Raw genomic sequence first — 26,548 nt, 5'->3', positions numbered from 1 at the left:
AGCAAAAGCAGTTTTGCGAACGTAATTACCTTGAAATTGCAAATACAGTGTAATAAAAGCCGTTCTCAGTTATTTTCTGTTAAGCCGATCTAGGGATAGGCAATTTAGAATAGCGAATCCGAAGGATTCGAATCCTAAACTATCCGAATCCAAATTGTCTTCAAACCGAATAATAGGTTTCGTTGTTTATCTTCCATCTACATTTTCTACATAAACTTGGTGACGTATATCTTTTTTAGTACGTTTCGTCAATCGTCTGCTCTAGTTTTGACGTGACACGAGAAAATAATCTTTTCGATTGACTTTTACATTAATGGTCATTCTTAGTGCGTATCGTTAAGATGCGACAAAGCGTTAGGACAAAACGCTCAAAGAATGTTGCACCAGCAGTGCGACACAATGACGTTTTAATGCGTAACAATAGCAAGTATTAACTTATTATTCACTTAAAACAAGGCATTGACAAATTAAGAACGCTGCTACCTGGAACGTACCTAAAGATTAAGTGCAGTTTAGAGAAATGCCAGGAAAACGTAAAACTTCCAATGTTTGGGATCATTTTACTTTAATATCTGAGAAACGTGCAGTGTGCAAGCACTGTAATTTGGAGATGAGCTATTGTAGCAGCACAGGTAGTCTATTAAAACACATAAAGGCAAAGCACGTCTTCGTTGATCTCAGTCAATCAAGTAACAGTGATATTCCAGGCTGTTCTTGGAAGCAGCCGAAACTAACAGGTTTTGTTAGAACTCCAGTGACTCCAACACGCTCAAAAAAGATAACAGAACTAATTTTAAATACTATAGTTGGCGATCTGAGACCTATCAGCCTTGTAGAAGGAGAAAACTTCAAGAAACTAATAGATGAATTGGCACCAGGCTATGACATGCCCAGTCGCCGTACATTTACAAGGAGTATAGAAGAAAAGTTTTTGAACTGCAAAATGAGGATGCGTCAATTATTAAAATGCGCCAAATACGCTGCAATAACAACAGATTTGTGGTGCAGTGTAAAAATGCAATCGTTCCTTGGCGTGACCATTCATTACATAGATGAAAATTTTGAAATAGTCAACATGGTTCTTGCTACCAAAGAAGTTCATGACACACATTCGGGGGATCACATTGCTTCGTGGTTGGAAGCGGTAATCGAGGACTACGAGTTGCCGCCGAATAAAATCGTGGCAATTGTTACCGATAATGGCGCAAACATTGTGAATGCTTGCAAAAAGTTAAATGAAAAGTATGGATGGATCCATGTGCGCACGTTGCAACTTTGTTTAAAACGTGCTTTCGAAATACCACAAATCAAATCTGCAATAGGTAAGTTGATCACTATCCTTTTTCAAATAATTATTAATATTAAATTGTTTTTCTGGAAAACAACACTTTAAAAATGTTTCAGGTGCAGCCAGACATCTTGTCACTTTCTTCAGGCAATCTTCCAAGGCTAGTCAAGCTTTAAAGTCAGTACAAGATGGTCAAAGCACACTAGAGCTTGTGCTCGATGTCCCAACAAGGTGGAACTCGACTCACAGTATGCTTGAAAGGTTGTGCAGTCTGCAAGCACCTGTACGCCAAGTCCTCTGCAATGCACAAATTGTAAAACCAGGAGCATCTGCTCATTCAGAACTAAGGGACTGTCACTGGAGTTTAATCCAAACTTTATCTGAAAATCTTAAACCTATTAAGGTAATGTAATGTTTGCTGATGTCTACAAGCATATAGTTTTTGAGTTTATAACTTATTTGGTTGCAGCTGGCTACTGATTACTTGGAGGGTGAAAAATATGTGTCAATTAGTGGTGTTACATCGCCACTGTTTTATGTGATGTATTGATAATTTGACGTCAGCACAATGTACCGTTGTTACGTCACAAATACCGTTGTTCCCGTAGAACCCCAGTGCCTGCCTGTACTGTTGTTGACTGAGTTTTGTCCTGGTTAGTTTTCTGCTGTATGAAACTAATATTATGTTCTATTTGAATAAGATAAATTAAGGCAATTTAAGTGCAAGTTGAATCTGCTAACGTTGTTTCCTGCTGTGTTATTGATTGGGAAGAAGCCGATATTTTTGTGACTGGTTCCAAAATAGTTCGGTAAGAAATTGTGCATTTAATTTCAATGTTTTTGGTCGCTAATTCAACGCGTGTTGTGTAGAAACCGCAGCGTCTTTGAATAAAGTTGAACCGTTCCTTTTGAAGAAGAAGCGTGTGCGTTAAGAACCATTGAGGAAAAATCGTCTGTTGCACTGTCCGGGCGCAACCAGTCACGCCCGTCGACTGCCAAGGGCAGCGCAACAAGTGGAGTCATACCTATAATCAAAGGTTTAACTCAAAAATTTGCTCCATCTGAAGAAGATTCCCGTACTTTGGAACTTTTTAAGGAAACAATCCTAAACCAGTTGCATGGTAGATTTGGTTTTGTCTTTGACAATCTTAACTGAAATTACGATCCCTCTTACTTTCACATGAGTATTGCAACATGGCTCGATCCTAAATAAAAGATGAGCTATTTTAAAAAATTGGAGGGAATTCGTGTAAGTTTCTTTTTACACAACATTATTTCAATTAATTTTTAAAAAAATTATTGACTTTTCTTTCAGGTTAAAGGAGCTGTCGAGTCGGCAATGTTTACCCTAATACAGCGATGTACAGAAATTCGCAATAGTGGTGACAGCAACAACTTTGCAGATCAACATCATTTTAGACATGGTAATGCAGACACTTTGGATGAACTACTGGGTTGTGGTGTTGAGTGTGATGACAGCAGCAATGATCATGAAGACACAGAAGATGGAAATTCAAATATAACCACAGCAATTGCAGACTACCTTAAACTAAAAATTCAGCCACAAAATGCTGAACAGCTACCACTATTAAAAGAAATGGCCTTAAAATACCTCTGTATACCTGCAACGCCAGCATCTTCAGAACGATGCTTTTCAAGTGCAGGTTTAACAGCCACAAAATTACGCTCTCGCTTGACTGGCAAGCACATAGCAGGCCTTAATATATTGCACTGCAATAAATTTATTCTTTAATTCTTTGTTGTTGCAATTGTGTAATAAATTCTTTCATGTTTACTGTGCTACAATGCAGAAGTAATAACAAAAACAGAACAGGATTCTGGATTCGATTTGACTATTCTAGAACATTCTGTTTGCTGGTTTTTCTGTACTCGATGGTGTACTGAAATTGGTTCATATAAAGTGCCCATCGAGTGAACCTGTTGGCTGCTAAAGCTGGCATGGGCTTTTGTGGACTAAATAAAGACTTCTTTAGAGCGTAAACGATTGACAAAGCCTTTTTGAATTTGACTGTAATTCCTCTGGCTCTGTGTCAAAGTTTTAGAAATATTGGCAATTCGCCGCTCACTGCCGTCGGCGAAACGGTGAAACAACGTAGCACCAATTCCAACGCTTGATGCGTCACAGGCAATACCAACAGGAATGGATGGATTATAATGAACCATCACCTGGTCTCTGGATAGCAATTCCTTTAGCTGATTGAAAAGGAATTGCCAGGAATGCCTTTCTTTGCGCGACGATAGAGTGGTTCTTATGTGGGCAAAAAATTTGCATTAAGTTGTACAGATCCAAGGAAAGACCGCAGCGTCGGTATATCATGCGGAGCAGGCATCCTTTGTACAGCGTCGACTTTGAGACCCTTGTTGATGCCCTTGTTGGAGAGAACATGGCCATGGTACTCAACCTCCTGTTGAGCAAATTTGCATTTTTCCTTCCTGCAACATAAGCATTTGTCTTGCGGAGCCGTTGCAACAAAGGTTTGAGATTGTGAAGGTGGTCCAGACGAACCACTGACCAAATCTAGATATACTGCAACACCGGTAGATCTTAAGTGATATCATCCATAATTTCTTGAAAATAAGCTGGCGCAGAACTGATACCAAAAGGCAATACGCAATAAAAGTCCGCTATGTGTGCTCAGAGCAAGCTTCTTCATTTCAGGTCACAACTTGATTTGATTGTACACATCCGCCAAAGCGATATGAGCCATAACCATCACCTAATTTTCGCATTATATCTTATGGCAATGGGTGACGCTGAACTTCCAATTGTGAATTGAGAGTAACACTGAATAATCACCACAAATTCTCAAAGTAGGCCTTTGCGAAGAAGTGATTGATCTGCGGACCGGAACTATTGGCGTACCCCAGTCGTTGAACGTCACTGGAGTCGAAATTCCTTTGCTTATCCCGGAATCCAAAACCTGGGACAAATCACTCTGCATCGCGAACGGAACTGAACGCGGTTTGCAGAAAACTTATAAATATGAGTTTCTACCAGGCAACACACAGGATTTAAAACGCACAATAGATGGCATGTCCAAAGAAAATTTTAATGTTTCATCAATATTTAGAGTGGAATGCAGAAACCTCGATTAACTTTAAGCGACGTCATAAGTTAGATGGAGATTGTCGGCACTTAAAACCAAGAGGCAATATTTATCACATTTCGTGGTTTTGACGTCAAAATGCAGGCAATCGGTGTTTTGAAACAAATTTTATTCCCGAAACGAATTTGGTTACGGAATGCATTGCTGAACGGTAAACCTAAACTTGGAAACAAATTTTGTTTCCGAAACGAATTTCGTTACGGAATGCATTGCTGTACGTTAAACCTAAACAAATCGATTTTTCAAACTTTTAAACTTGCCGTATCAGTCTATATGTGATAAATTCTTTCTCTGATTGGCACTCTTTTGCAAAAGACTGACTTTTGTATTGTAAACAGTATACACAAGCTTTCGCGATTTTCCCTCGCTTCGTCAGGTGTAAATGAACACAATGCGATACAAAAAAACAAGCGCAAGGCGGCCGAAGAAAAAAGGCACTGTAAACGATAAGCTGCCGTTAGTTGGCGTCGTCGTGTTGCTGCATCGTTCCTGCGGCATCGTCGTGTTGATAATGGCTCAGGAATCCCCAATCTCTGTTGAGCCCATCTTTGATGGCGTTGAAGCGGTTAATGTGGTGTTGCTCGGCCGTCTCCCTTGCTGATCTTGATTTCCCTTTAACTTTTTGCAAGACCATTACCCGCATGTCGTCGACGCTATGCTTGGGCTCGTTGAAATGTGCCCCCACTGGCTTTTCAGTGTTGTTATGTCGGACATCGTTCTTGTGGCCATTCATTCTCTTTCGTAGAGTTTGCCCTGTCTGTCCAATGTATAGAGCGCGGGGGCAGCGTGCACATGTTATTGCGTACACCACGTTCGTTGATTTGCAACTGAATGATCCATTTGGTGTAAATTTGTTGCTTTTATTGCTGACGGTCACTAGGTTTACTTTGTGCAAATTGATCCCGGAGAACCATCACCGTCAAGTAAACCTAGTGCTTTTACACGGACGAGTTCCCAACTGTTGTTTGGTTGCATTCAGTGCCGAGGCAGTTAAAAGTTTCTTAAGATTAGGGGGTTGCCGATAGGCTATTACAGGCAGGTGTGGAAAAATTTCACTTACTGCTTTGTCTTGTTGAAGAATTGGTTGCAGGTCTCTTGCGATCTTTTTGAGGCGACCAACCGAATAGTTGTAGGTGATTGCAAGTGGTATCCGTGTTGGGTTCTTCCTTTGGTTGTTTTTTGTATCGCATTGTGTTCATTTACACCTGACGAAGCAGTGGTCAAACATCGCTTCTGCGGAGAGGCCTCAACTTTTGTCCATCGACAAAGCTAGACAAAATTGAAGTATGCGCAGATGTAGAGGCGTTCTTTCGCCGAATGCGCTTGGCAGAACATTTCCATGGCAAGGAAACCAACACACAGGAAAGCTACAATGGCAAAGTGAACTGTAAGCCGCACTTTTGTGAGTGGACACCTCCAGAAGGACGTAACCCAAATCTGGATTTATATATCAGTTGTTTTCGCAATCGTGTTGAGACAGAAATTCTCAACCATAAACGTAACCATCGATCGAACTTATCACGAGAAGAATCGGTAGCTGTCCACCAACTAAAGAAGTGTGAAAATCTCGTTATCAAACCTGCTGATAAGGGAGGCGCTATAGTTGTTATGGACACCGAAGCTTACATGCAAGAAGCTTGCCGTCAGTTAGACAACGTGGAATATTACCAGAAGCTGGAAACAGACCCAACTGACAAGTTCAGGAAGGAACTCATGAAGTTGATAAAATCGTTTCCGGAAGGCGTGAGGAGCGAGATTGCGTCTCTAGTTCCTGAAGATCCTACACCAGGCGTATTTTAATTGCTACCTAAGGTGCACAAACCCAACAATCCAGGACGTCCAATTATAAGCGGCCTGGGAACGCTCACGGAGGAAATATCCGGATACGTCGAAACAATTTTGAAGCCACACGCTCAATCAGCAAAAAGCTACATTCAAGACAAAACAGATTTCATTAAGCGCTTGTCAACCATTAAAAACCTTCCCTCCAACGCTCTATTGGTCACGTTGGACGTGACATCGCTATACAGCAACATTGACCACGAGCGTGGACTGAAGGCTGTACAAGAAGCACTCCCGGATGAAGATATCCGGTTTAAACCGGCCCTACGACTAACCCGTTTTATTCTGGAACACAACAATTTCAAATTCGACGGCAACAATTATTTCCAAATTAAAGGTACGGCAATGGGTACCCGCCTGGCACCACAATACGCCAATATCTTTATGTCAAGTTTGGAGGAACGCTTCATACAACCATACGAGTCATCGATAAAAACATACCACCGGTTTATCGATGACGTTTTCTTGATTTGGACTGCGGGGGAACGACCCCTCCAGCTATTCGTGCAAGAATTTAATCGAGTGGACCCGAACATACGATTCACGGTGGAGTGGTCTAACACATGTGTCCACTTCCTGGATGTAACGGTCGCACTGCACAACGGTGAACTTTTTACCTCCATCTATCATAAACCGACGGATCGAGGCACGTATCTACACCCTTCGAATTCCCACCCCAGACATGTGTATCGGTCCATAATATATTCCCAAGCGCTACGATACAGACGGATATGTTCTCGTTACGACGACTGCAACACACGTTTACGTGCTTTGCGGGAGGTATTTCTGGCGAATGGCTACCGGGCTAGCTTGGTAGATAAAGAAATGAAAAGAGCAGCAAAGATCCCAAGAGACCGTCTTCTACAATACAACAACCAAAGGAAGAACCCAACACGGATACCACTTGCAATCACCTACAACTATTCGGTTGGTCGCCTCAAAAAGATCGCAAGAGACCTGCAACCAATTCTTCAACAAGACAAAGCAGTAAGTGAAATTTTTCCACACCTGCCTGTAATAGCCTATCGGCAACCCCCTAATCTTAAGAAACTTTTAACTGCCTCGGCACTGAATGCAACCAAACAACAGTTGGGAACTCGTCCGTGTAAAAGCACTAGGTGTACTTTGTGCAAATTGATCAACCCGGAGAACCACATCACCGTCAGCAATAAAAGCAACAAATTTACACCAAATGGATCATTCAGTTGCAAACCAACGAACGTGGTGTACGCAATAACATGTGCACGCTGTCCCCGCGCTCTATACATTGGACAGACAGGGCAAACTCTACGAAAGAGAAAGAATGGCCATAAGAACGATGTCCGACATAACAACACTGAAAAGCCAGTGGGGGCACATTTCAACGAGCCCAAGCATAGCGTCGACGACATGCGGGTAATGGTCTTGCAAAAAGTTAAAGGGAAATCAAGATCAGCAAGGGAGACGGCCGAGCAACACCACACTAACCCCTTCAACGCCATCAAAGATGGGCTCAACAGAGTTTGGGGATTCCTGAGCCATTATCAACACGACGATGCCGCAGGAACGATGCAGCAACACGACGACGCCAACTAACGGCAGCTTATCGTTTACAGTGCCTTTTTTCTTCGACCGCCTTGCGCTTGTTTTTTTTGTATCGCATTGTGTTCATTTACACCTGACGAAGCGAGGGAAAATCGCGAAAGCTTGTGTATACTGTTTACAATACAAAAGTCAGTCTTTTGCAAAAGAGTGCCAATCAGAGAAAGAAAATCGAATTTTGTTACGGAATGCATTGCTGTACGTTAAACCCAAACATGGAAAAAAGACACTGGGTCTGCACTGTCTATAATGTCCGAAGCTGCTTACAAAAATTTGATTAAAGGCTTCACGATTGAACCAATAAGCGTTGTTTTAAAAACTTATTCAAATGAGATAATCATTTCTCGGGGTTTGTGCAAGTTACGGTAGAATACCGATCTACCCGTTCATACTTGAACCTTTACGTTGTGGAAATAAATTGTCCGACTTTGTTTGGTCGTGAGTGGCTGCGTGCTTTTTGTAAATATAGAAGTCATGAAGTGTTTAGTTGTTTGAAGTTTAATGTAAAAAAATGTCCGCTGGTGACCGAGTTTCCAGAGGTGTTTGATGACAAATTAGGAACATTGAAAGAAATAAAAGGAAAATTGTACCATAAATCTAACACAAAACCTGTTTTCTGTTAGGCCAGATCACTTCCATACTCCATTAGGCAAAAAAATTGAAACTGAATTAGAGAGATTGACATCAGAAGGCATATTGGAGTCCGTTCCTTACAGTGAGTGGGCAAACCCTGTCGTACCCGTGTTGAAAAAGGATGGCTCAGTAAGATAGTGCGGAGATTTTAAAGTAACCTTCAATCCAGTCTTAAACATAGAGCAATATCCCTTGCCTAAAGTAACTGATGTTTTTGCCACGTTGGCCGGAGGAAATCGCTTCACAAAACTAGATTTAAAAATTCGTAGTTCCAAATGACAATAGAAGACGAATGTAAACATTTTCTTACCATTAATAGTGTTTAGGGGTGCTTCAGCCCCGGCATTATGGCAAAAGGCTATGGATCAAATGTTACAAAACGTGCCTAAAAGGGGTACAATGTTTATTAGATGATATGATAATAACTGGAGCAACATACAGAAAATCTTAGAAATGTTCTCAAGCGATTGTCTGCGTATGGGTTATGGGTTAAAAGTCTATCCGAACAGGTACGATATTTTCAAGGATCAAATTGAATTTTGTGGTCATGTTGTAGATAAAAAGGGATTGCATAAATTAAGGCGGTCACAAGTTGTCCTAGCCTACAGAATGTGTCCCAGCTTCGTTCGTTTATTGGCCTAAATCTGTCATCTTTGTTGCATCCGTTATGTAAACTTTTAGAGAAAGTTCGTAGATGAAACTGGAATGCATTCAGCCGTTTGACAAAGCTCGTGAACTGATGGCTTCTGATAAGGTTCTTACGCATTATGACGTAAATTTGCCAATTCAGTTAGCATGTGATGCATCGCCGTTGAGTTAGCATGTGATGCAATTCCTGTAATGTCGGCACAACGTTATGCAATTATTTTGTCTGGCCACAATTATTCCTTCGAATACCGCAGTACAGCTAAACATGGCATCGCTGATTGTTTGTCTAGAATACCGCAAGTGTCTTTGATAAACACATCGAGGAATTGTCCAATAACTGTTCGGGGTGCTTACAAAATAGAAACGTACCACCTATAGTAAAATACCACCCCTGGCAAACTTGTGTCTCACAGCAACGCATTCATATAGACTTTGCTGGTACTGTGGAAAACCACATGGTCTTGGTGATCGTAGGTGCCTATTCTAAGTGGCCGGAGGTATTCTCAATGCGTTCCACCACGGCGGCAGCAACTATAGACGAATTTCGCAACGTTTTCTCAATGTAGCTGAGTAAAGCCTTTTTAAATCAATCTATTAGACAGAAAGATGTTTTTATTTTTATCAGAAAATATATTTCGCCTTGAAAAGGGCATCATCAGTTTCTGCAAAGTGTAGCCTACAAAACAACGTGACATAACTAAGTAGAAGCGAAGGTCTGCCACATAAAGAAAAGTACCTTAATAAAAATAAAAAAAAATATTAAAAAATTAAAGAATGCAAATAAAAACCTGGATATGTAAGAAACGAGCTTTTTCTGAAAAAAATGTTTCAGATAATGGTCCACAATTCATTTCACAGGAGTTCCAGACGTTCCTGAAGATGAACGGTATTCGTCATATGAAGACTGCTCCATACTCACCAGCCACAAACGGCCAAATTTCTTGCGACCGAGTTTTCTAGGAGCGACAAAAAAGCCGATGTCCAAGTTCTTCTGGCAGAAATCACGAGGAAAAATATTTACAGAAAGCTTAGCAGACGGTAAGAGTTGAGAATGAATCAAATGTTTGAACCCTGGCGGCGATGACGTTAATATCAAGTAACATTACCCACAATGCGTTACGGTTTTAACGTTTCGGTTCCTTTGAGGGAGGAGAATATTCGATAGAAATCGTAATCTCTCTGCTTTTCAACAAAACACATTTCTCAGGTATTTTTCCTCCAGCCAAGTGGATTATATCCTGGGTGACAATCCTGCACGTCAGAGTTACGTCATCCCTTCCACAAATCAAGCTACTGCCCCCCGAGGTTTTGAAATCAACGGGGTATTTTTGGGGTAATGTATTTTTTTCGTTTTCTCCTTGCCGGTGGAGATTGCAAGGACGAATCACGTGCTTTTTTCAAGAACCCTCCCTTTGTTTAAAGTTTACTGAAAATTATTCTTTTCAAACAACTTTTATTCAACTGACACACTTTGTACGGAGCTTTGGTTGAGGACCGAGCGAGGACGATACGTTCAGGGACCAACGGAGGAGTGAAAATCAATCAGATTCACCGTTGATTTGGATGCAGGGAGGGTTGGATGTTCTACCTCCGATGGTATTCGAACCCACGGCGGATAATCTTGTACAGGTTGTATGTTTTTATGTGGAAGTAAAATTTTCCTCAATTTCACAAAAAAAATTTATGATTTATTTGATAAAAAACTGATCGTAATTTCAGTTTCCAATCGGCGTTGGCTGGACTCTTGGATTTGTACATTTTTTGACCATAGCATCGACCTCGTATCGATCCACCAGGTGTCGCAACAGAGGACATAGGTATGTTTTTTCCCATCGAATGCGACAGGTAATTGGCAGCATTAACCAAGCGCCCGAATCCATGCAACTAGTAGAAAACCTGATCGGGATTCGTGGCCTAGGATATCCTGGGTTCAAATCCCGGCGTGGCCAAAGAAATGCTTTCATTTCATGAATGTGACTGCAGGGCGATTTTTGTTGACGACATTGATCAAAAAGCACTTACAGGCGTTTTAGGGTGTTTCCATTATCTCGTTTACGCTTGAACATCTTTCATGACAACTGGTCGTTTCCACAGCTACCGTGCTTGGGAATAGTTTGCTTTTCATAAAGGTTTTTTTTTACATTCAGGTCCAGGTCACGTGAAGTTCAACCTCTCGATCTTTTATTCCATGACGATGTTGGCCTGGATTTTGTACGAATACGAAGACGCTTTCATTACAAGTGGACTTTACAACAGAGCTTACAACTTCCTGAATTGGGGAATTACCTACGTGAACTGTCATATGATATCTATGGATAGGTACTTCACCAGTTTCTTGGTAACGTGGCGTTCAATTGTTCAAATTCTGAATCGCAGAACGTTGATCGCCGGTCAGGTGAGGGATTCCCAACAGAACGCCACCGTGTGGGACATCCCCGAAAGAATGAACTACGCGCGCAAGACTTACGTGTTGACTCCGGAAACCCCAGTAGTGAGATAGCTGGAGAGATTGCGGCTGCTCTTGCTTTTGCTTCTTCGTTTTCTCGGCTCGAGGTTCGTTACTTCAACATTGTATCAAGGTTTGCTGCTGGTTGCCCTCAACGAAAGTACAACTTGTTCAACTTTTACATGTTTTGTTATTTATTTTCATTCAGAGCCTCGTTGCTTTCAGCAACTTTTCAACCAACCACATTTCATTTACTCCCGCATGGCCACAAGAGCGCAGATCGTCAGGATACTTTAATGAACATGGGGGGCGGCTGCATGGTTGGATGAGAGGGCGAAACACCAGATTCTCTTCCAGCAAGTTCAGGCTTACTACGACACAAAGATGCCCACTGACTTCTCCTATGACAATAAAACGGTCAGAGCGAAGCCGTTTTATTCATTAGATTCGTTTACGGTTAAATAAAGCAACGTTCGATCATTTATTTAACAAACGGGAGCTCAGTAATTTAAAATCAACATAAAGTGAACGCGGTTAAAACTTGGATCCATGTTTGATATTTCCTCAATACAACACAAACTTTTTCTCTCCGATCCAGAGTTTGCTCCTGTATGTAGACCTGGGTAATTCCCTAACCCAAAACCACATAAGGTTCAACCGAACGATTTTCCGGCGATTCACACAAACCGAAGTGAAATTAACCCTGTTTGAAACCAGGCTGGGGTCCAACTTCTTCACTCAACCAGAAAACAAGATTTCAATTTTCTGCAACTGGCTGGTGAAGTCAGCGGAGCGAAGGAACGGATTAATTTTCCTGAATTCAAAATAATCGGCACAGTACGGTAGGGGAATCCCCTGTAGTGTTGTGGCGAATCATAAGAATGCGATTGGAAGCAACAAAAATCAGTATCTCTATGTTAAGTTAATATTCGTCCGATGAAATTCATTTTGTGGGGCCTGTGCCATTCTATAAAAGGCCAATCACCTTAACTAACTTTCCTCACTCATTTAATCCAAAAATTTTCAATTAATTGAATTTTCACTTAGCGAACGCTGCCTTCATTCTTCTGGGAAATTACTCAAGAAATCCTTCACATTAAAACGCTTGTATGTGGAGAGATACGGCAGTGGGGAAGATCAACATATCGCTGGGTTCCAGAGGTCAAAGTTACGTGGTTGGCTACGGTCCCCACTCACCTAAGCAAGTTTGAATGTTGTTGCAGGAGTTGATCGGTGCTTTGGTGGGGGGCCCGAGTTACAGCGGTTATTATTATTTATTTCACCGAGAGACGAGTAAATGTCGATCAGAACCGGGATTTTTTGGATGGAAACGCGGCCTTCCAAGCCAGCATTGCAGCTATCCTGTATCTACAACAAACCGGACAAGTCGACAACTTTGCGACGTAATTTCATGGAAACAACTTTCTTTGTGTTTTCCTGGCAACGGTCGTTATGTTGATGCATGTTAGACGGCTTGGGGCGCCATGGGGCTGAATTGTTTAATTTTGGGATGAATTGTTTTTCAGTTCTTGTTTCAAATGAAATCTAATCTCTAAAGTGGACAGAATCTAGCCCGTGATGTGGCACTGTCTTAAAAAACAGCGACAGCAATTATAGCGGATAGGAAATGTTTGAAACCAAGTGTTTCTGATTACCGTCAGTCAGTTTATTTTTAAAATACGAAAAATCGATTTCGCCTACAAAGGCATCATCAGTGTCTGCAAATAAAATGCAATAAAGGACTTGAAGCTATCTGTACACAAAATAGGCAAGCAAATAAAACTAAAATGGTGAACATTGTTAAAAATTTATTTTTGGTTTGGTCAACGTATTGTTCCTGACATATTGTTTCCTGGTTATGCATGTCGCAACATAAATACCGAAACTCGCACACGTCAGATGTTGCAGCAGTTTATATTGTTTGCCTGTTTTTGTTGTTAATGTAGACGTTTCGGATCTCGTTCATTTAAATCATAACGTTCCAGGAAACCGAAATCAACAAAATTCAACAAATTTATTCGCATGCGACTTCAACACGTCACTTTTTAATAAATTCTCGAGGAAAAGAATTTATGATGAAAAATTTACAACCGACTAGAATTCAACCAGTTTCAACATTTTTTGTGGTTATTACACCAGAGTCCTTCGAACTTAACCGGGATGAAAGGTTCAAGGGTGTTATTGGGAGTTTCGATCTTCAGGTTTGTTTTTACAACATACAGCCTTTCGAAAGCGCTTCAATGTCTAATTTCATCAAAGTTTTTACATACAGAAATTTGGTTTCTGACTACACCATTAAAAAGATAATAATTGTTGGGTCGGAATTCATTAACCAACAATCTCAATCCCTCCATCACCATCCTGCCCAGCACGGGGATGTATCTAACACTGAAATCACACGAACGATTCCTTGATGTACGTGATAATGATATTTCAAAAATGAGCCATTCGTTCATTTTCGACAATCGCTCCTCCAATGCTTTGGAGTAGAGCAAGGGGTTGAGGGCACTGTTGATTGGAAGCAACGGACAAGCACTCAACACATACGCGTCTCCTAGCATCTTCAATCCTCCCACACTCAAAAATCCCATCACACAAATTGGAATCCAACAGCAAAAGTCGGTCAAAATCAACCTGGTGAGTCTCTTCTGCTTCTTGGAGCTGGTGTCAGTCATGCGGTTGCTTCGCTTGTATATAAGAAAATAAGCAGCCATCATGTGGATGTTGGTTGTGAGGAAGTTGGTTGTGATGAGGAATATTGAACATTCCCAAGCAAACTCATTGTTTTTTGCAACCAAACCGTGATGTACAGTTGTTATTTTTGAAACAAGGACACTCAAACCTATCCGCTGGACATGTGCAGTTAACCGCATCACTACCATCATCGCATTGGACATATCCATTGCTTTGCCAAGATTCACTGATGCAACCCATCCGTGACGTACAGTTTTTAGTTTTGTAACAAGGACACTAAAACTTACCCCCTGGACATGTGCAGTCAAACTCATCACTCCAATCTCTGCAATCATTGATTCTATCGCATTGATCAGGTTTCCTGATGCAACCAACCAACCATGACTTACAGTTTTTAGTTTTGTATCAAGGACATTCAAACTTATCGGCTGGACACGGCGGACAATTATCCTCATCACTGCCATCAGGGCATTGTAATGAACCCGTACATTGAAAAACCGTTAATGTACATCCTGAGCGGCCGGGACATGTTGTGTTAAAACAATCGCACTGGTATCTATCAGCAGGACAACTATCAACTAATTCATCACTCCACATTTGTTGTCTCCATTATTCATCCAACTCGTTTCAATACATCTTGGTTGATTGGACCTACATTTACCGAACTTATGGCAAGCACATTCTTATGGCAAGAGCATGGACGAGGGACAAGTGGAGTTGGGATCAATATATGGAGCTTCACAAGCCGGTAGATTTTCTAACCTGTGAAAAAGTTCAGTAAATTCCAAATCGAACAAATAGAACCAACTACACTTACCTGTGATGGAAAGGGGAGCCAGACTTGGGTCCTTACCCGGACATTCACCTTCCGCCCATCCGATCAACACAAATATCAGCTTTAACATAATCTGCGATTTTTATATTTTGTCTGCAATTTGCCACTTTACTGCTTAGTCAGAATATGTTCCACTTCAGCAAAATTACGCATGAGTAAGTACAAGACGGAGGAAATTCGCTTCTCGTGTCATTCGCACAAAACTACAAACTAGTGAAATGAAACTCCGCCACCTTTAACATGTGATAACATCAGATAAACCAGGGTTGTCCAACACGGGACTATGTGTGTTGCAAGCATTTTAGGAACATTCAAAAAGGTTGTACGCAGATTCATGAAACATATGTGCCAACCTTTCCATGACAACGCCCCTGAATCCAACAACGCTGCGCAATACGTCAATCTGCAAATACTTCTTACTAAGTGTAGAAATGTTATCCACACACAAACAACAATCAATTGCTTCAAGCAACGTTTTTTTTTCATAAAAAATGGAGAAAAAAAACATCCATTGACTGCAGATTAGGGAAAACCAACAAGAGGTCATCCACATATCTGAAAAGGGCCAATGGTTTTTGGGCTAAACTTCCCTTTTGCAGGGATTTGTCTACAACGTGGTTCATTTCATGTACTTTAACCGCCTCTATAGTTCAGGAAAAAGAAGGTGTTGTAGCAACACGCATGTTTCCATACTTAATTCTTTACACATTTGGAACACATACGAACCGAAGGCTGCAGACGAAGCTTTCCTGCAGGAGCTCCCACAAGCTTTCTGGCGTCCTGCTGGACAACACATTTTTTCTGAAACTTCGTTATAAAACGCCCATTTCGTAATTCTTCGACAGTCTAGTCTAGTCTACTCTTTTAGTCGCTCGTACTCTCTCGGCACGTTCTTTTGTTAGTTAATTCGCTGCAGTTCAGTCACGTGTTAAACTCTTGTCAAACGCGCTTGAAAGAAATTAAACTTAAGCCACCTGGTTTTGCAATCGTGTCTTTCAATTTACAAAGCAGCCGACCGGGGATTCAATTTATACGCTGCAGTGTCAACTCCTTTTGTGAATGTTAATTCAAGCACAAGTTTAATGGTGAAATCTAAAGGTATGTTAGTGAATAGACTTTAAACAACAAAAGACACCACTATGTTGTTATGTCGGTTGGTATTGCGGATGGAGTCAACAAATGCAAAACTATCCTTTATGTTTGAAGAGTGACCCCTCAACGGTGACAAAATTTCAGTCAACCAAGTGGCACAACAATGTCTGAAACTTCCCACTGTAGACTGATTTTGTTCTGCAGTCAATGGATGTTTTTTTTCCATCATATGGAACTCACACAAGGCAGGGTTCTGCCCTTTCATTATCCCTCAAAAGTCGATAGCAGTGGTCACCAACCACCTGTGGAAAAAATCGGATCATCATGTATTTTAACTCGCCCAAAGTTCTACATATTTGCAACATTAAACCCAAATTGCTAATTCTCGAAACACTATACATCCAGCGCCACAAACCATCACTGAACGTAGACGACAGCTATACCTGTTCAGCATTTAGGTCCGCTGTAGTACTGCAACGTATCCGTTTTTGTACCGTATTCATGTGTTTTGACGTATTGTTATGTATTAAAATTGTAACTTCCTTTCTTTTCTAAAACTTTATTATCTTCTTTTTCCAATGTGTGCCGCCAAATCTTTTGTGTGATATTTATAGTCAGGCTAGTCGTGGAGCATGCCCGAATAACAATAGACCACAGCTCATATTACCCGGGCTTAAAAGTTAAGCGTTGATTAAGTTAAGCAGGGTTTCTGCATGCCACCCTTCAATTTTAATTAAAATTGAGACATTTTCCGAGTTTGTAGCTTACGCATTACCACACATAGCAAAGTGGGACCTTCCAATGTGGCGGACACAGTCTCCAATTTGCCTCATTTTTCAGCCAATCGGTGCTCAATCCATTGTTCTGTAGAGATCGGTGGCGGGAACACGGGGAGTATACAGGTTCATCAAACCGTGGCGCATCTGCGGCAAAACAGTGATTATTTATGCCGAGTGCAGTCCAGTGTTAACGTTGTCTACGGCTGCACAAAACCACCGTCGGTGAAATGGATTTTGGATAAAACCCAATTATTTCACGCACGAGTGAACACGACTTCAAACGATTGTGTTCACATTAATTATGCATTAACTCGTCACAAAAACTTGTAATAAAAAGCATTTTAATCAACAAGGTCTCCAATATTTTTGAAACAATGTCTACCAATAAAGTATATCGCAACGAATTAGGTTTGACCGCGATCACGCTGTGCAAAACCCAGCACTCGTGTATTTATGGCGCTGCGTACAAGTTCCAATTTAATAATGTTCCGGGCCATAGAATTTTTTTAAAAATTGGTGTAAATTAGGCTTAGAACATGTTGATCACATTTACCATTGCGATTTTTGAACAACTAAAAAGTATATCGCAACGATATGGGTTTGTGTGTATCCCAGCATTCGCGCATCTGTGGCGCTGCATACAAAGGCCAGTTTAACAATGTTCTGGGTCATAGAATTTGTTTAAAATTGGTGTACATTAGGCTTAGAACATGTAGATCGCATTACCATTGCGTTTTTCAACACTTATAAAGTATATCGAAACGAAATATCCCAGATATGTTTTCCTTAACTTGAGCTGGGGAACTTGTACCTTGCGATCATGGGCGTCCGCAGGAAACAAAGCAGGGGGGGGGGGGCAATATTATCGTCACATCGCCGTTTTAGAAACGGTATTTCAGAAGAAAAATCATCTGACAATGCTACTCATTCTTGCCAATCCCGATATGGCAAAATAACACAACAAAAACAGTTGACGTGATAAAACTTATAGGGCCGTAAATTAAAACAATGAAACAAGGAACCGATTGAACAATTATATCCTGCGAAGTGGCAAAATTTATTACTTCATAGTAGGGATGCATTGAAAGTTCGGTTCGCCTAATTTATTCGGCCGAAACCAAGGTTTTTGCAATTATTCGGTTTCGGCCGAATTTTTTTGCAAAATTCGGCCGAAACCGAAACTTTTTTACTGTATGTAACGCTGGTACGCAAAGTTTAGTATAGTATAGAATTATAGTTCAAACTGTACTAGTGTGCTTTATTTGTTAATTGTCATCGAAGTCAACTTTAAGCAGTTGGAACAGCATTCTTTAAGTGCCAATAAAAGGTTGTATGATAGGATCAGATGCATTCCAGCATATGTTTTGTTGAAGTTTATTGCGATTTTGAGGAGATGGATAACAAAATAGGTTTTGGTTTATTCGGCAACTTTTGCCGAATATTCGGTTTCGGCCGAATAAAAAAAATGCTGTTTCGGTGCATCACTACTTTATAGGTTGAGATATACTTTGTAGGTGCACAAAAAACGCAATGATAATGTGATAATCTATAGCGTACACTGCGAGCCTGATCTATACTAACTTTCAAAAAATTCTATGGCCTGGAACATTATTAAATTGGCCCTTTTATGCAGCACCGCAAATGCTCGCAGTGTACGCTTTGACGAACAATGAGCATGCTGGGATCGCTGGGATTCACACAGCGTGACCGCGGTCAAACCCATTTCGTTACGATATACTTTATAGATAGACATTGCTTAAAAAATTGGAGACCTTGTTGATTATAATGTTTGTTATTACAAGTCATTATTTGTTTTTGTGACGAGTTAATGCATAAGTAATGTGAACATCGTTTGAAGTCATGTTCACTCATGCGCAAAATAATTTCGATTTTATCAATTTCCATTTCGCCGAAATCACGGTGGACGGTGGTTGCACAAAATAGCTTCACTTCACATTTACAATCACAGAGCGGCAGATAGTTGCGCGAGCACATATTGGAATGACCGACCGCGATCGTTGCAACAGACGCTGCTATTCTCCGTAAGGAAATCATAATCACACGGGCGCCGTGTTTTATCGGTGCCCGTGCCATTTATATTTTCTCATGTTTATGTGCGTGGAGCTTCTACGGAAAAAAATAATATAATTACAATCGACCATCGTAAAAATATGATTTTGGTGTTTCTCAGAAACCACATCTTACTTGCAGACTTTTAAAATTAAGGTAAAAAAGGAAGCAGTCGACTTCGTGGTTCATTGAATTGTTTTTTTTCCCCTTTCAAAGAATGGATTTTCTTCTGGTCCTGGGAGTTTAGCTTTCTGGGAGAGCAGATTATTTGTAATATAGTAATAAATACACATCATATTCCCAATAATGGAAGAAGCCACACACCTTGATGTACATACTCCGTGGTGGGTAGAAGTCATGAATCTAATGCAGTATACCAAAACTTCACTTTGAATTTTTTTATAGCTCTGAAGAAATAAGTTCCACGTCTGATTTCAATTTTTCGACAACAAATAATTTAGAAAAGGTGTGTATTTATGAGTAAAAAATTATTTGAATAAAATATTTAAAGTTTAATGATGAAAACGCATTGATTTGCATTAACGCAGTAGCATTTTTTGCAATGGCAGTGAGGAGATCACGCCATTGCATGAAATGTTATTGCAGTGTGTGATTATGGTGGTAGAGATCCCCTATGTATATGTGAAGGTTGCCTGGCAAGTTAGGCATTGTGCACCAGTGTACCTTGGCCACAATATACCTCATGAAACCACTGAGCTCCTGTAGCTCAAAACCTCACCGGGAGCTTGATTTTTTAAATCTTGCTCTGACTTGTCAGAAAAAAGTGGCTGATCAAGCTAGGCTGCAATGCCTGGGCTGCCAAGCCTGCAAACCTAATAATTTGCATCTATTTAGATGTTTGGCGAAATATATATTTTTTTAATTAATGCTTTACATCAGTATTTCTCAAACTTTTTTTCTGTACCGCCCCCCAAATACCTTAGTCATTTAACAACACCCAACAGAACCGACAAAAAACATAACGAATTTATTTGTTGCTTGTCAAATAATGCTATGGGTGAGGTTGATTCAATGTCACCAATTTCTCAACATCCGGTTTCATGTTGGACAAAACCAAACAGAAGGTGGTGACGATATCAAAACGATTTTTCTTTCAATCTAGTACAGTGGTGACTGCGCTTAACGCACTTTCCACCAAGTAAGAGCAGGGAAAATTACAGAAAGGTGCTCGCGTACCACCTGGAATGCGGTAGCGTACCACCGGTTGGGAAACACTGACTTAGGCTACAAGAGAAAATTTGCCCTGTCACCAAGTGCCCACGAATCGGCCATTTATTTCCTAGCGCCCCGCAATCGCCCATTTTGTCTCCAGCGCCTCCACTCGTACCATTGCAAACGCCCTTCGGGGGCGTTGGCGCCCACTTTGAGAACCACTGCTTTACATGATCATTTTCTTCTTATACCACTACACATTTATTTGATTTTGATAGTGTGCTTTTATTTATAAAAGGTTGTACTTTTCAGTGGTTTCAAATCATTGAACAGGCTAGAAAATCAATTGAGAACTTTCAAAATATCTTTTCCTTAACATTTTATCCTCCATCAACAAAAGGTAAATATACCTGATTCTGGCTAAAATTTCGACTCAACCGTATCTGTTTGTAAGGGTTTTACAGTTCTATGTCAGTTACAGACAAGTGTACACACTATTTCGACCTGTAAGGTCTCATCAGTGCAGCTGGTGACTGTGGCACAGGCTAGCTGTTAGACTAGCAGGCACACAGATTTCCACTTGTGGTACCTTTCGGTTAATCGTCGATCTGTTAGGTATCAAACTAGGTACCAATCAACAGAGACGAACCACGTGGATCGCACTACGACAACAGTCCCCAGATGCACTGTTGGGACCTTACCGGTTAAAACTGTGTATACACCTGTCTGGATCTCTGTTTGATTATTATGGCTCTTTTGCGCATATGTGAGTTATAAATATGAAATATTTTTCACTAAATATGATTTTTTATGATGACCAACAGACGATCACAGACGAGTAGTTCACCTGGAAACCACAGCCAGGGTCCTGTATACAATTGTTAGGTCGGAGAAACTGAAATCAGTTTGGAAAATAAATGATTCATTCAGTTGCAAACCAAGCAAGCTAACACAGTATACAGCCACCTTATTTGAGGTTTTAAAGTTCCCTTCATTTAAGGTAATATTATTTCAAGTAAACCATGGTAAAATAATTTGTGCTAATTCAAGCAATAATCACTCAATATATTTTCGTTTGAGTTCCTGCAAAATTAATTTGTCATACTGTGCAAGACTGGTAAAACACTTTTTTTCAGACCCATACTGCCTACTACCAAGAAAAGGCAAGTACTTTGATAAGGCAAGAAATTGCAAATCCAAGTGGCAAACTGTCTTCTGAGAAAGCATTTTGTGTGAAGTTTTGCAAAGAAGAATTTTGTTCACAGGAAGTAATCCGATAGCTTACTGAACTTGTTTTGTCTTAACATAATTGATTTCTGAATGTGCACAGAATCAATTTACAACAATGACAGGTGAATCTCAGTGCACCATTGAACCAGAAGACAATATGCAGGTTACAACTCACTGCATCTCCTTTTAAATTTGTGTACAAAAGTCCAATGTTTATAGTTATTTTCATCGCTGGAGGAAGGAACAAAAGCATTGAAACAGTATGAATCCGATACAGCCTCTAGATATGTTTTGTTTACAAAGAAAAAATTAGGCAAGAACGGATTTATTGCAATGACCATTTATAACTTTTTTTTAGCCATGAAAGTGAACAACATGTATGATGTCTGTTATTTTATTTCCTTATCAGACTGTTCAAAAAAATCGATAAGGTGGAATAAACTGAAACTGACTCCTTATATCATAATATCAACTATATTTTTTGAATGTCATTATGGCATAGACCGAAATAAAGGTGGGAATGATCAACGCTCTCTAAAATCGGTATATATATATTTTATAAAAGATTCTGTACATGAGGTTTATTCATTTGTTTGCAGCAAAACATTATGAAACGCAAAATGCGTTTTGCTGAAACTAAAAAGAAGGGTTGCAAAGCACAAGTATCCATAAGAGAAATACAAGCGTTTCCACAGTTTAAGGTAAGATAATGTTTCAAAAATCGGATTATTGTAGTGTAATGTAAAAACTGTTTTGTAGTAGCTTTGATAATGACATTGTAAGGCTGGCAACATTGCGGAACTTTCACTGATGTGAGGTTATATTACATTTGAATAGTTTACTTTTTGTTGGGATATGTTAGGTTTTGGAACTCAATAAGTCTCTCCTGGGCAAAGTTAGTGAGGTGCTTCGAAGTGTGTTAGCAGCAAATGATGTTAATCTGGTGAAACAGAATGCCTGTCTTGTTCGATTTCCCACAAAGGAAGAGCATTCAGGACATGCTTTTCTAAAGGTATAAGTTCTTTCAGAAATTTTAGAAAACCAATTAGAAATCTTCCGATAATTGCTTAACTGCCAAGCATACTTTTAGGACACTTAACCTACTTAGTGTCAAATTTGTCAAGCACGTTTTGCTACAAGCATCATCTGTTTTTTTTGTTTTTTCATATTGTAATGTTGCTAATAAGATTTATTTACTTTTTCATTTCATGTTACAAACAATTTAATTGGAAAAAGTAAATGTTCTAGTAGAGGACAAACATTGTGCTACCAAAGCTTGTTTTCGGTAAATCGATTTTCCTGTGTTGCAGTTTGAAAATGAAAATATAAATAATGTCAAGGGAGTTTTTACTGGTTTTATTGGAAGCACATTCGAAGACTTCATTGCTTCTACACCCTACGAAAAAAGTGGAAACAACTTTTCATGCAAAGTTTGCCTTACTTTGACAAATGACATTGAGTCAATGAAACAACACTTGTCTATTCATTATAAAAAATGCTACTTTGTAAAACTTGGTGTACAGAAAGGTAGGAGGAAAAACTAATTTTTCCTGTTCTTAGGAATAAATTTTGGTAATGTTTTTATAAAATATTATATTGTGTGTGTCACACACTGTGTGATTTGTTTCCAAACTACTTTCCTGCTTCCATTGCTATTCATATTTCAAACAGCTTGCAATCACAAACTAATGTGTTTCAGTTGCTATTATTTCTTGTACTCGGAAATGTGAGGGATGTGTAAAAATATGTAAACGCCATCATTACCACTGTCCATTCTGCAATAGCATAATTGGAAACAGAACCGTTTTGAAACAACATGTCAAAAAAAATGCTGGTGGGATATTTTTTGATTATTTCATATATGCAGTTTCCCCGTTTTTGCTACAAATTTAAGTTTTTTAAACTGATGCGTTTGGTAACATTTTCTTGTTAAACAATAGGTGAATGTAAGAATCTAACAACTGAAGCTCTAACACATCAGATACATGAAGGTATTAAGTATATTTAAATATACACCAAAAGTGTTTCATAGTTCATTCCAAAATATTTGTTGAATGTCCTATATTATAAGTTGAGGTTGATTAATTTTTACTTGATTATTACTGACTCTTTAATAATTAATAATTAACGATTTCTGTGGCCCTATCACTTGTTGCGCATTTATATTGTTATGTGTTTTTAGATGAAATTCATGTTGCCAAAAAACATACAGGTGAGTTTTGAGTGATATCTGTTCTTGCTATAAGGCCATTTACTTTCAATGCAACGTTATGCTTTTACAGTTTAACATATAGATTCAAAGTTTGTTTGCAATTGTAACTGTTCTACATCTTAGTTGGATCAAAACCAAGTTTTGTAATTTTTTATTCTCTACTGTTCAGCCAAGAAAAAAAAGACAAGCACAACAGTGGCCGAAGAGCAGTTGTTTTGGAGAATAGATGCAAAACTTACTTATTTTGTTGACAAAACTTTTGAGGAATATATCCAGATGTTTTCTCCGGATAGCGACTGCCCACTGTGTTCATTTGAAAGTTCATCCCCACTTGCATTAGAACAACATCTTTACATTATTCACCTAAACCATTCTGTTTGTTTCATTTTCGATCAAAGCAACTGTGAGAAAATTGTTCATTTTTTGTGTTGTCACTTGGTTCATTTGGTAAATTATATTTAAATCTTTTTTGGCATAGATTGCTGTTTACCTTGCAAAAGAAACTGTCTTGGTGGTGATGATACAACGCCTGAAGGTGGACATTATCATTGTCCTTGTTGTGAGGAAGTTATACAGAGAAGTTCAGCATTTGAGGAACACATCAACACAACCATAGGTATATAATACTTGAAACTATTAACTTTAGTCTGTTTATTTAACATGCCAGCCTTTGGTATTAGGTTCATGTTCAAAGGGAGATAAAACGTTTAGAAGTTCAGAAGTCAAAGGTTAGTGCCGACTGTAGATTGTTTAAATAGGGAATAATAATTAAAATAAGTGTACGGAAATTTTTCGGTAAAAGTAAATATTTTGTTATTTTATCAAGTAAATATTATGTTTTTTCATGACTACTGTTAGCTATATTTCTTGGTACTTCATTACAAAGGTTTGCATACAAGAGGAATTCGCTATTAGGGTTTATTTTATCTTTAATTTGTCTTAATCCACTTAATTGACAGTACAGTATATGTGCTGGCTGATGAGGTAAACTCTTACAATATTTTTTGTATTTTATTTTTAAATGCAGGTGATGAGTGTGTTAAACTACGTTTTGTGGAAAATAATGAAATTGAAAGCAGCATTGTGTATGAAGATGCAGTCATTGAGAATAATGGTGAGATTGTTGATTATATCATTTTTGTAAAACTCTGTAAAATATGTGCACCAACATATGTTCCAGAGTCAGCATATGAAGAGGAAATTTCACAACCTTGCATGGATGTTAACCCACTTTCAGATGAAACGTTCCACAGAACTTTGTTTTCAGAGATGCAACATTTAACTGGGGATGAAAAGCTCAAAATTCAGACTGAAATTTTGCAGCTTGTGCGAAAGTAAAGGAATAAATATTGATCTACGACTGGACCATGAAATTTATGAACTATGAAAACTGTGTTGCAATTTTGGTGCAGATATATAGATTTTTTTAATGCACCTATTGGATATGAGTGGCATACATGTGATGGGGCGAGGAAATGAGTTTGCCAACCTAGGTTTGTGCATCTTGGAAACAAAACAACACCAAAAATATATACTATGCATAATACCTATGTTTTTTTATCCATCCTGTTTTTGGTGAATGTCCGTGTAAATGGTCGAAAGTGTATTAGATTTTCCCTTCTTAAACTTTTATGTTTCTTGGTGAATTTTTGTGTATCTTTTGTTGTTTATTGATTACTTATTTTTTTCTTTTTCATACCAAAGGAAAGAGCACACTGTTGTATCTTGTTTCAGGTTACGTACCGTTGGCATGGGCGTTTAAGGTCGGGGGCACAAAAAACACATACCCAAGTGCATAAGAAAAATGGTTTTGTCAACCTTACATTTAATTCTGCCGATGCCAATGAAGGTTGGTCTGTCGACTGTTGCCAAATACTTTAGATAAACCATGCAGTAAGATTGCTTGTTTGTTGAAAGGCGGAAATTACGTTATCCGGACAAATAGGCATACCAATACTTTTCGCTGAATTCACTATGATCTTTGTAATGACGGTATAGCATTATTTTTCCGAATAAAAACTAATATGACGATTTACCTTGTGTAAAAACACTAATCGAAATCCGATAAAGAAGCGGCAATAACTTTTTTCCTGGGTGTGGAACGCATGGGGTTGCTAGTTCAAACCTCTACGACAGCGTATTTTTTTGTATCTTGCGATGAAATCAGTTCAATTCTGGGCTTGTCGCTTTAAACAAAACGCAGAAAAAGGTGCCCACCCGACAAATAAAAAGATCGTTTCGATTGCACCAACACAAACAGTGTACGTGATCATTTCTATTTACGGTCTACTGCACTTGTATTGTAACTTACAAATCATTTTTTTCGGTTTTCTTTTTGCATGAACGTACAACAAAGTTGGTAAAAACCGGTATTGTTGCCGGCATGCGGCAACCTTTCGTAGAGTTGCTGCAAAAAAGTTTGCGGCGAATCGGCACGCGGTTTTGGCTATTTGGTCACGTGGTTTAATTTTTAGCTATTTCAATGGTCATTGGTCAGAGTGGTCAGTTCTGTAAATAGAAGCAGTGTTGCGGATTAGATAATTAATAATTTTAGTTGATTGCTAAAAGTACATAATTTTTGGTGTGGTGTGACATAGCCTATGCGTTTAAAATTTTCCGAACATCAGGAATGCTGTTTTGGAGGCGGCTACATGTATTTTTTGGAGGCGGCTACTTGTACAGTAGCAACAGCAAGTGGCAATTGCAAACTACCTGTTCTGCAGTTCATGTCGTTTAAACCAAAAGTGTAACATATGTCAACAAATACATTAAAACTCGCCAGAGCTTTGGGCACAAAAGTATTAACGCAAAGCAGTGTAAAATTTGATAGCCCAACAAAAAAACAGAGTTTAGCATTTTTTGCAACCAGTATTGTGTCACCAATGGCATAAAATACA

General features: G+C 39.3%; 3 protein-coding genes and 1 pseudogene across 8 annotated transcripts; all 4 read left to right on the top strand.

Moving 5' to 3' along the window:
* Window positions 1-520: 520 nt before the first annotated feature.
* On the top strand, window positions 521-4,405 carry LOC145895685 (E3 SUMO-protein ligase ZBED1-like). The gene is given in 6 exon segments (XM_082984475.1): window positions 521-1,322; window positions 1,405-1,691; window positions 1,758-1,792; window positions 2,294-2,537; window positions 2,604-2,952; window positions 4,125-4,405. Coding segments are annotated over 6 exon segments (1,998 nt in total).
* A 1,619-nt stretch (window positions 4,406-6,024) lies between these two features.
* LOC145895684 (uncharacterized) lies at window positions 6,025-7,833 on the top strand. The gene is made up of 2 exons (XM_082984474.1): window positions 6,025-6,159; window positions 6,229-7,833. Exons 1-2 carry the CDS (start codon window positions 6,025-6,027, stop codon window positions 7,831-7,833), a joined length of 1,740 nt encoding a protein of 579 aa, XP_082840600.1.
* Window positions 7,834-8,088: 255 nt separating this feature from the next.
* Window positions 8,089-12,973, top strand: LOC145895683 (endoglucanase 1-like; annotated as a pseudogene).
* Window positions 12,974-18,894: 5,921 nt separating this feature from the next.
* Window positions 18,895-25,372, top strand: LOC145894228 (uncharacterized). 6 transcript variants are annotated; one of them, XM_082982743.1, is made up of 19 exons: window positions 18,895-19,008; window positions 19,253-19,380; window positions 19,442-19,502; window positions 20,522-20,609; window positions 21,034-21,209; window positions 21,346-21,477; window positions 21,540-21,602; window positions 21,659-21,982; window positions 22,039-22,140; window positions 22,302-22,451; window positions 22,750-22,966; window positions 23,139-23,273; window positions 23,380-23,430; window positions 23,622-23,651; window positions 23,821-24,054; window positions 24,130-24,267; window positions 24,332-24,379; window positions 24,679-24,765; window positions 24,832-25,372. In XM_082982743.1, the coding sequence occupies exons 2-19, from the start codon at window positions 19,343-19,345 to the stop codon at window positions 24,987-24,989; spliced, it is 2,232 nt and encodes a 743-aa protein (XP_082838869.1). In that variant the 5' UTR covers window positions 18,895-19,008; window positions 19,253-19,342; the 3' UTR covers window positions 24,990-25,372. The 6 variants fall into 6 exon arrangements, with proteins under 6 accessions (XP_082838869.1, XP_082838868.1, XP_082838870.1 ...); XM_082982742.1 differs by having other exon boundaries at window positions 18,910-19,192; XM_082982744.1 differs by having other exon boundaries at window positions 18,910-19,380; window positions 21,659-21,752; window positions 21,849-21,982.
* Window positions 25,373-26,548: the final 1,176 nt, after the last annotated feature.

Source organism: Ascidia mentula, chromosome 3 (assembly GCF_947561715.1).
Source record: "Ascidia mentula chromosome 3, kaAscMent1.1, whole genome shotgun sequence".
NCBI classification, from domain to species: domain Eukaryota; kingdom Metazoa; phylum Chordata; class Ascidiacea; order Phlebobranchia; family Ascidiidae; genus Ascidia; species Ascidia mentula.
This window is presented reverse-complemented; position numbering and strand designations above follow the sequence as displayed.

Excerpts from the sequence above, each read along its gene's own strand:
- LOC145895684 (XM_082984474.1), top strand. The coding sequence starts at position 6,025 with ATGGACACCGAAGCTTACATGCAAGAAGCTTGCCGTCAGTTAGACAAC. Across the intron at positions 6,160-6,228 it reads TAAAATCGTTTCCGGAAGGC|GTGCACAAACCCAACAATCC; the intron begins GTGAGGAGCGAG and ends TTGCTACCTAAG.
- LOC145894228 (XM_082982743.1), top strand. The coding sequence starts at position 19,343 with ATGGAAGAAGCCACACACCTTGATGTACATACTCCGTG. Across the intron at positions 21,478-21,539 it reads AAGAATTTTGTTCACAGGAA|AATCAATTTACAACAATGAC; the intron begins GTAATCCGATAG and ends GAATGTGCACAG. Across the intron at positions 24,380-24,678 it reads TAGAAGTTCAGAAGTCAAAG|GTGATGAGTGTGTTAAACTA; the intron begins GTTAGTGCCGAC and ends TTTTAAATGCAG.